Raw genomic sequence first — 8,601 nt, 5'->3', positions numbered from 1 at the left:
AGGACCAAATAAAAATTGGTATTTGTTCACGTCCCTGGCAAGGCTGTTAAATGACAGCAGCAAACCTTTTCTCCACAGGGTCACTTTGAAGTACCTTGAAACGGGTCATACATTCATGTCCTGTCACTCGTTTCATGGTAAGGTTGAGAGAATATGAGAAGGAAGGGAAATATTTTCGGTTTTACCGATTATGTGGCGACAGTGCAATCCGCTGGTGGGGGCCCGAAAGTATTTCAAATGAACTATCCAGACTTTGTAAATTGGGACAAAAAGGTCACTTCAGCGAAGCATGTGAACATTCCACGTATCAAACAGATGCCAGCAGTGAGTTTTTTTATCTGCGTATCGACCATACGTCAACTGTGATCTGATGAAACACATTTTTTTGTCCATCTCGGGAAGGAAAAAATGCGTTTTACCAGATCACAGGTGATGTGAACGGTCGATACGCAAGAAAAAAATGCGTTTTGTCAGATCATCTCTGAAAAAATGTGTTTCATCAGATCACGTTGGAAATAAATGCGTTTTAACAAATCTAAAAAGCTAGTTAATTTAAAAACAAGTCGCACTTAGGCTTTCATAATTATATCTCAAGTTGGCTTTAAACATGTAGAATTCATTAGTGGAATAAAAAATGTTCGCGCCAAAATGAAAAAATGCGTTTTGTCAGATCACGGCAGATATGGTGATGTATAGATTGATTCTCTATTCTGCTTTCGAGGTCATACACTCCAGAATTTTAAAGGTGTGGGACCAATGCGCACTGCTACTGAACGGAAACCTCACTTGTTTACAATGGCGTCTTAGAAGACGGACTTTCCCAAGATTAGAACTTTGTGTGGACGAAACAAAGAATTTTTGAAAAATCGGGGAAAGCAGTTTGCGTGGATTTTTTTAAAGTTATGTTCTAGCCACATGGATGCTGTAGACGCCTGCAAAGTTTCAAAGGTGTGGATTAGGTAATAAGGGAGGAGTTTGTGCACAAAGCCTCCCAAGTCCACTTTTATATAGAGATTCCTAAGAGTTGGTCAAAGTTCTTAGATTTTTTTACGTTTACTTAAGCCCATTTTTAGAGTCCATTTTCTTTCTTAGTAACGAAACACCTAAATATAGAGATATTATTATGAAAGCTCTGCTACAATCAACGTTCAAGAACGGCCCAGAATAGGGCATCAAGGTCAGCTAAGTAATGTCTAGCATGATAATCACTGAGGAAATCACAAAACCTCAGTCAAAGGGAAAATGCCTCTTGCAAGGAAAAGGCAAACAGTATTCCATTATGGAGCCGGAAATCAGGAAGGAAAATGTTTCCAATATTATCGAAAGATTTGTGCGTGGACTATACTCACAAATTTCCCAGTTTGTTTTCAGTTTTCCTGATGATGGATACTTCTTCATACTTGCTAAACGTAACACCTCGATCTTGCGAAGAGTTTACAGAACAGGTTGGGGACCACATTCATTGTTCTCTTCCGCTTAAAGATTAAACAAATAATCGTACTTTGCACCCATTTGTAGAGAACCTGAAAGCTTACGAGATGTCGTGTAAGTTGTGTGTGAGTTCAATGTTCACCTGACCACTGTACCTCCAACACATTCCAATTTCTTTTAACCTTAACCCCTACCCCGCAAGGCTCAAGAAATGAGTAATGGAACAGGTCTAGGAGGACTATTGTATTCCTGCGTTTCATAAATCCCAGTCTATGGGAATATAAATTTGCTTACCTTTAGTAAGTTCCATAAGCAATGCCATGCCATGGTTTTAACTTGCAATGTTACATAATTAATTGTTACACATACCATTATTGAACTTATTATGTCCATACAGAAATCAATAAAATAGTGTATGTATTTTTTAAAAAAATATTCTTTTTATAAAAGAAGAGGTCAAATACGTGAATACTTTGACAGAGTCAGATGGATTGAAGCCCTTTGATCCATTGCATATTTTTTTTCACGTTTCCATTTCAGCATATTGAGCAACTCAAAACCATTATCTTGTTTATATATACCTTTTAATACTTATGGTGATATTGCGGACAAAAGCTAAAAAATTTAATTATACGCTATAAGAAAGCTTTCAGAGCTGACAGCTATTTCAAGAGTTTACTGTAAATATAAAAAGAATTTAAAGACAGATTTAGAACATGCAGGAAATATTCAAAATCAAGCACTGTACATAGCTATTGGTAATACTACCTTAGTAATTTACTTACATTGCTCAATCTTAAATGGGTATAGGAATGCATTTCAATTGATCACCGTTTAGCTTCTTGGGTGCATTGTGTCGTGATAATATGTCGTCACGCACAGAAACTCATTTTGATTACACTACATGAAACATAATCATTTGTTTACATTTCACAATGTAAGCAGTGAAAGAAATGTTTCATCAAAGAGAAAGCAAAACAATCTCCCCTCACCCCCCTCAGAAAAACCACACACAACAAAACTACTTTGATCCCCCCTCCCCCCCTCTTTTTCCCCACCTATCTTTCGGGAAGTCAATACAAAAGATGCTCAACCAAAACACAAATGTAAAAGATAATAACAAACTCAAACAAAAACAAACGAAAGAAAAATAATGTCATGTTTAATCAATTCAGCTTAGTTGCATTCTACTTATTTGTCTAACCCAAAAAGATGCTAAGCAATAACGATGATCCCCACTCTACTAATAATTAGGTAAAACAAATATAACATATTTTGATTTAAGTAAGTGAATAAAACACAAATATACATAGCATACACAGTCGGGGTAGGTTTGTCTTCCACAAACGCATGGTAGCATGGTTGTTAACAGTGTCCAATTCAATCATGAATAAGAATTATCAAAATGCCATTTGGCAATGTTCAGTGATGTTCCAACGTCTTGGTTTTTTCGGTCTATTGAAAACGTAACATTCCGCTAAAGCAATGACGCCATGAATAGATGTGTCTTTCAAGTTCGGGGTGCCATTCCAATACCCATCACCATCTTGTAAGAGCCCATGCCATACTTGCCAACTGGAAAAGATGTAGATTGGACATAGATTGCACTGTACTTTGCAACATAATATAATAATATGAACAAAGCTTTAATATTACTTTTGTTATTAGCTTTAATAATGTGTGTATGTGTGTATGTATGTGTATGTGTGTGTGTGTGTGTGTGTGTGTGTGTGTGTGTGTGTGTGTGTGTGTGTGCGTGTGTGTGTGTGTGTGTGTATGTTATACTGGTGTATCAAAAACACAAAGGATCTGTATTGTAAGGTGAAGAAAATTAAAAATAATATTTTACGTCTCGATTTTATAGAAAAAAATATTTTTCGTGTTTACTAGTTACGCCTAGATATTTAATTTATAACAATAACAGAATGCGTAATAGCAACAAAAAATTTTAAAAAATAAAATAACAAAAGCCTTTAAAAATAGAAACGAATTGAAGCGCATTGGCGTCATAAATAAGTACCTCTATGTCTAAGATCCGTTGATTTTCCTTAAATAATAAATTTCCAGATACGAAATTATCATAGTACAGTCGTATAAAAGACAAAATGATGATGATGATGATGATGATGATGATGATGATGATGATGATGATGATGATGATGATGATGATGACGACGATGACAATGACGACGAAACTATTGTATAAAATTCTTTAAACATAAAAAAGTTCTATTATGCTGCTATACTGGCCGTACAGTTTGTTGGATGGGGTCTGTTGATGAGCCAGTATCGGAAGCCATCTTTCGCCCGCTTCTGGTAAATGTTGTGCATCCACCGGCGCTGAGGATAACAGTTATTGTCACATTTATTGGAAAAGTAATGAGAACAAACAGAGAAATCCTATATTTATAGGGACACTTCAAGAACATAACAATATTTAACATGACACTACAATTTGACTATGCTGAGCTTTGGGTTTAATGCACATGATTTTCTCATTACAAGCAAAAACAACAACAATAAACAAAAGAAAACAAAACAAAACAAAAAAAGACACGGGAGTTTGGATCTCTTTATGAAGAGCATGTGTTTGATGTAAGAACGCATGTATTTTTTTCGTTGTTGCAAAGACAAGGTCTTGACAAATAGATTTGAAACAGCCAGTTTTCTAAATAATCCAGCTTGTGTCCATGGGTAAGCTCATTAGCTAAACAGTTTTGATCTAAAGTTGTAGTCATGGTCGTGTATGTCACACTGTTTTTCCTGGTGTCTCCTATCTTTTGACTTACCCTGAGATGTCCGAGGCGTTAATACTTTATTGGCGTGTAGACTAAGGACAACCAGGTAGATCTATTATAATATTATAGGAGTAAAATTTACATTCTTCTTAAATTCCAATGAGCGTGTTATCGTGTTAAAACCAGGAGCTCGGTTAAATAATAAATCGAAGAAACTGACACGTTTCTGTTTGGTGGACAATTTTTTTCCCCTTTTTGCTCGAACACTTTTTCTATCCATTTAAAAAGCCCTGTTTACTGTGGATTTTACCCAAAAGCGTTCATCAAAGTGACAAAAACGTAAATTCACAGTTATCAAGGATACTCAAACTTTGGAAGTCAACAAACGTTGCCTGCCTTTTTCTCGCTAATTGTACCTCTGACACAAAGTGACCACCACCTTCTTTAATATCAACAATATCAATTTCTGTTCAAGACAGGTGAATATGTCTTTCGTGGCAAGCAAGACAAATAAAAATGATTTAAGATTATACCAATAACTCCATATGCCCAAGAATACTGACGAGCGCCCTGAGCGCCAAAGAATGACGCATATTTCGATTGCAGAACAAAGTTGTATACGTTTAAAGCCCTGTGAAACACTGTTAGGTTGTTTAAGAGTTGTGACCTCTAAATTTATCTTTCATCCCCCATAGGACATAACCAAATGGGATACTACGTGTAAAGTGTTTTTCTCTAAGACATACCGTCGGATCTAGCTGAGTCACGGACCCCATGAACCCACAAGTCCGAGTCCAGTGCCCTTACCACTAGACGGTTGGGGTGCATGCTCTGTTAAATGGGTGGATTCCAAACAAATAATCGAAGGTGCGTGTTGCAGAGGCCGAAGTAACTTGTTCAATTATAAGTTTATACAGACAGAGTCTGTAGATACCTTGAGCCACGCTGGTTATAGTCTGTTGTTTCAAATAATTAGAAATACATGATACAGCCGACATAATATATGAAGACTGAGGGACACAAGGCTCTAGAGTGATAAAAACCAAAACTCTTATACATTTTCCCATCCTCGAGAGTTAGAGATTTTACAGTTGAAAATATTTGAAATGTAAGGAGAAGGAGGAAGAGTAATTTTACCTCGATGAGTGAGTGACCCAAAAGTTTTCACCCAGGGCTTGATTCCAAACACAAAGATAGATCGACAAAACCTTAATTATTCAATAAATAATTACATTCGTTTTCCATTGGCGGTCTCCAAACACATTCCTTGGTTAATCTGTAGACCGTGCATTTGGTACCTAATTTCACGTTTTACTTTGATGTAGAACAAAGTGCAAGTAAATTGATTGACCATAATATTGCTTTTTGCCAAACTACACCCAAAATGGTATCTTATATTTATATAATATCAACTATTATGCCTCACGCCCTACTAAACTGAAAAGACTGTTCCTGTCAGTCCAGATTGGTCTTGACAGGCAGGGTCGAAACCCGACTCCTAAATGATCGAAATTGTATCGATGTCGGTATAACAAAATCTATATTTAAACACTTAATAAAAAAGCAAAAGAGTTGCCAGTTTACCTGTAGGTTGGACGTGGGGCGTGTGAGTACATCGTGGTCACCTGGAGGTTTCCCGCCCAAATGGTGGAGGACATTATCGTTAAACGTACCAGACGGTAACTGGCTGACTGACGTCCCGTCGGTAACCTGGAAGCGTTCTGATGGGTTGTTCAAGGACGTCGTCTGGTCTAGAGGAGGAGGGCATTCATGTGTTGATAATCTGACTTAAACATTTTTTTAACTCCTAGTACATTGTATACAAAAATAGATATCGAGGAAGACAAAGAACGAACACACAGATAGCCTGAACAACTTTGCAACAATTAACACAGAGACAGAAACCAAGCTGATCAAGAAGACAGACAAAAGAAAGGAATGGGGTACCAATAATAATATCGTCAATGTCTGCTCCAGATCTGACACGTCCTGAAGAAGAAGTATGAAAGTCTATTCCTGTTTTGTACGTTGTAATTTTTGTCCTCTAATTTTTCAGCATCACAAACTTCCCTTAAACTCAGTTCCTAATTAATTTACTTGCACAAAACAACAACCATAGTAATAATGAAAACAACAACAATAGAAGAAGAAGAAGAAGAAGAAGAAGAAGAAGAAGAAGAAGAAGAAGAAGAAGAAAAAGAAGAAGAAGAAGGAAAAAAAAAGAACATCGTGACAGCAAAAATCATCATCATCATCATCATCATCATCATCATCATCATCATCATCATCATCATCATCATCATCATCATCATGATCATCATCATCATCAACATCATCATGATCATCATCATGATCATGATGATGATGATCATCATCATATTCTTCATCACCATCATCATCATCATCATCATCATCATCATCATCATCATCATCATCATCATCATCATCATCATCATCATCATCATCCTCATATTTGACTAACTAGTGAGATTCTTCTTTCAACAACAAGTGTGATCAGTTACTACAGTGATTGTCTTTTGTGTGTGTGTGTGTTCTTTATAATACAGATGCACGTGTACGTGAGCGTTCAATATGTCTTTACCCTTACTATAGAAGAAGCAAGCTAGAGGAAGTTGAAATTTGGCAGTCACAGTACTACTTTTCTACATAGTCACCCAACAAATTTATATACTTTTTCCATCTTTGTTTGACCATCAAAAGTCCTTGAGTGGAATATGACCTTGAATGGAAACCAAATTATTTCGCACGCAGAAATAACATTTTCATCACAATGATAACGCTGATATTTGAGAGCATAATTTTTTCAGATTTGTGAAAACGAAAATGTCGGAGGGCCAATATCTGGTGAATAGGGTGGGTGCGGGATAATTTCGAAGACACTGTGCTTTGCTGTCTTAGCTGCCTCACTAGCTATGTGCGGTGAAGAAATGTTGTGCTGCCTGAGGATTCCTTTTCCTTGACAGCATATCTGTTCCACTTAAAGGTTGCACCTTTGCCGTCTTTGGCGATCGGGATGGATGATATAGACAGCCTGATTCGAACTTCCTGGTCCAAATGTATCAGTTTCAAAGGAAAGGATTTAGCAGGTAAACACTTGACAACTCCTCAAAAACTGTCACTTGTGGTTTTCTTTGCCAGTTCAACTAGACGATCGATTACAGAGCGATATTCGACAGATTCCATTTTTGACACTGCTCCATTAAAATTGCATTATATTTTGACATTCAGGAAGTATGTGCACTAAAAGTACTCCAAGTTAACAACGCACCTCAGATTTTCCAAGATCTTCCCACTGAGGGACCCAGAAGAAAAAAGAAAACCCCGTCTTTACGTTTCATTATTGTACAACAATTTTCTAATAGTCAGTTTGAGTTAAGTCAGAGTAAAGACTTCTTGAACACCTCTTGTAGCATAATTCCTTTATTAAATTAAGAGTGAAGTAATAATATGTAAAAACAGGCTGTTCACGTTTTAAATGTATTGATGAAAACTGCTTACCAAATTCATGCTCTGGAATGACTTTGAACATCCCTGCAGATTGTGTAGCTCTGAATGTGTTTGACTGAAAACCAAGGAAGAACGTCTGTAAAGTCTCTCCCATTGTTAGGGAAGAGAAAAGATTGAGATGGCGATCTCTCGTGCTCAGTAGGTTTGCTTTTACTTGTAATGCTAAGATAGGGGAAAACATTGAGAAATGAGAGAGATGGCATGATTCTACTGGGGGGCGACATAAAGTTTCGATTAAGAAAGAATATATAACACTTGAAACGTGAACCCGAAAAAATATTTTTTCTTTGAAGTAAATTTTCTCACTAAAATAATATTATTAAACGGATAAACCTTCGATAATGAAATTGAAGTTCATGTATCACATAAGAATAAGACTGTGGAGGACAATGACATATTCAAGCGCGGGGAAAAGAAGATGTGAAAACCTAACTGGTTTGAACCACCTAATTCACAATATTTGTCACAACATTTGAAAATATCTCCACTTATAAAAGTTGTTATCACAGAGTAACAAAGACTGAAAAGAAGGAAAAGAGATAGGGTGAGTAGGAGCAAACCAGACCAGAGCACCCAGCTATCACAACGTGGGTGGGAGGCCTTAATAATGGGAGAGAGAGAGAGAGAGAGAGAGAGAGAGAGAGAGAGAGAGAGAGAGAGAGAGAAAATTTGTCTTCAAAGTAAAGAGGTTAAGAGCAAATCCCAAGGGAATTACAAGATATACATGGGGTGGTGTAAAAATGAGTTCAGCTGTAAAATGCAAACTGTGTTCTACCACAAGATTGTCATATAAACAACAAACAAACAGAACACTGTAGCGTAACAGTAAATCGTTTCGTCCTCATTGTGGAGACAGTTATTCGTCACCAGAGAAAGTGTTTATGTGTGTGAGTGGGGGGCGGGG

The 8,601-nt window shown here is 36.9% G+C and overlaps 1 protein-coding gene across 1 annotated transcript in view; it reads right to left on the bottom strand.

The window, feature by feature from the left end:
- Positions 1–1,996: 1,996 nt before the first annotated feature.
- LOC101857328 overlaps positions 1,997–8,601 on the bottom strand; it is a gene marked incomplete in the record, with an annotated part of 13,767 nt that continues 7,162 nt past the window's right edge. Inside the window, 4 exon segments of the mRNA XM_005097142.3 lie at positions 1,997–3,006; positions 3,687–3,771; positions 5,754–5,920; positions 7,689–7,752. Coding sequence (XP_005097199.2) covers positions 2,942–3,006; positions 3,687–3,771; positions 5,754–5,920; positions 7,689–7,752 — 381 coding nt within the window.

The sequence above is a fragment of the Aplysia californica genome, unplaced genomic scaffold (genome assembly GCF_000002075.1).
Source record: "Aplysia californica isolate F4 #8 unplaced genomic scaffold, AplCal3.0 scaffold00147, whole genome shotgun sequence".
NCBI classification, from domain to species: Eukaryota; Metazoa; Mollusca; class Gastropoda; order Aplysiida; family Aplysiidae; genus Aplysia; species Aplysia californica.
The sequence above is the reverse complement of the archived record's forward strand: the minus strand, read 5'-3'. Positions and strand labels throughout refer to the sequence as shown.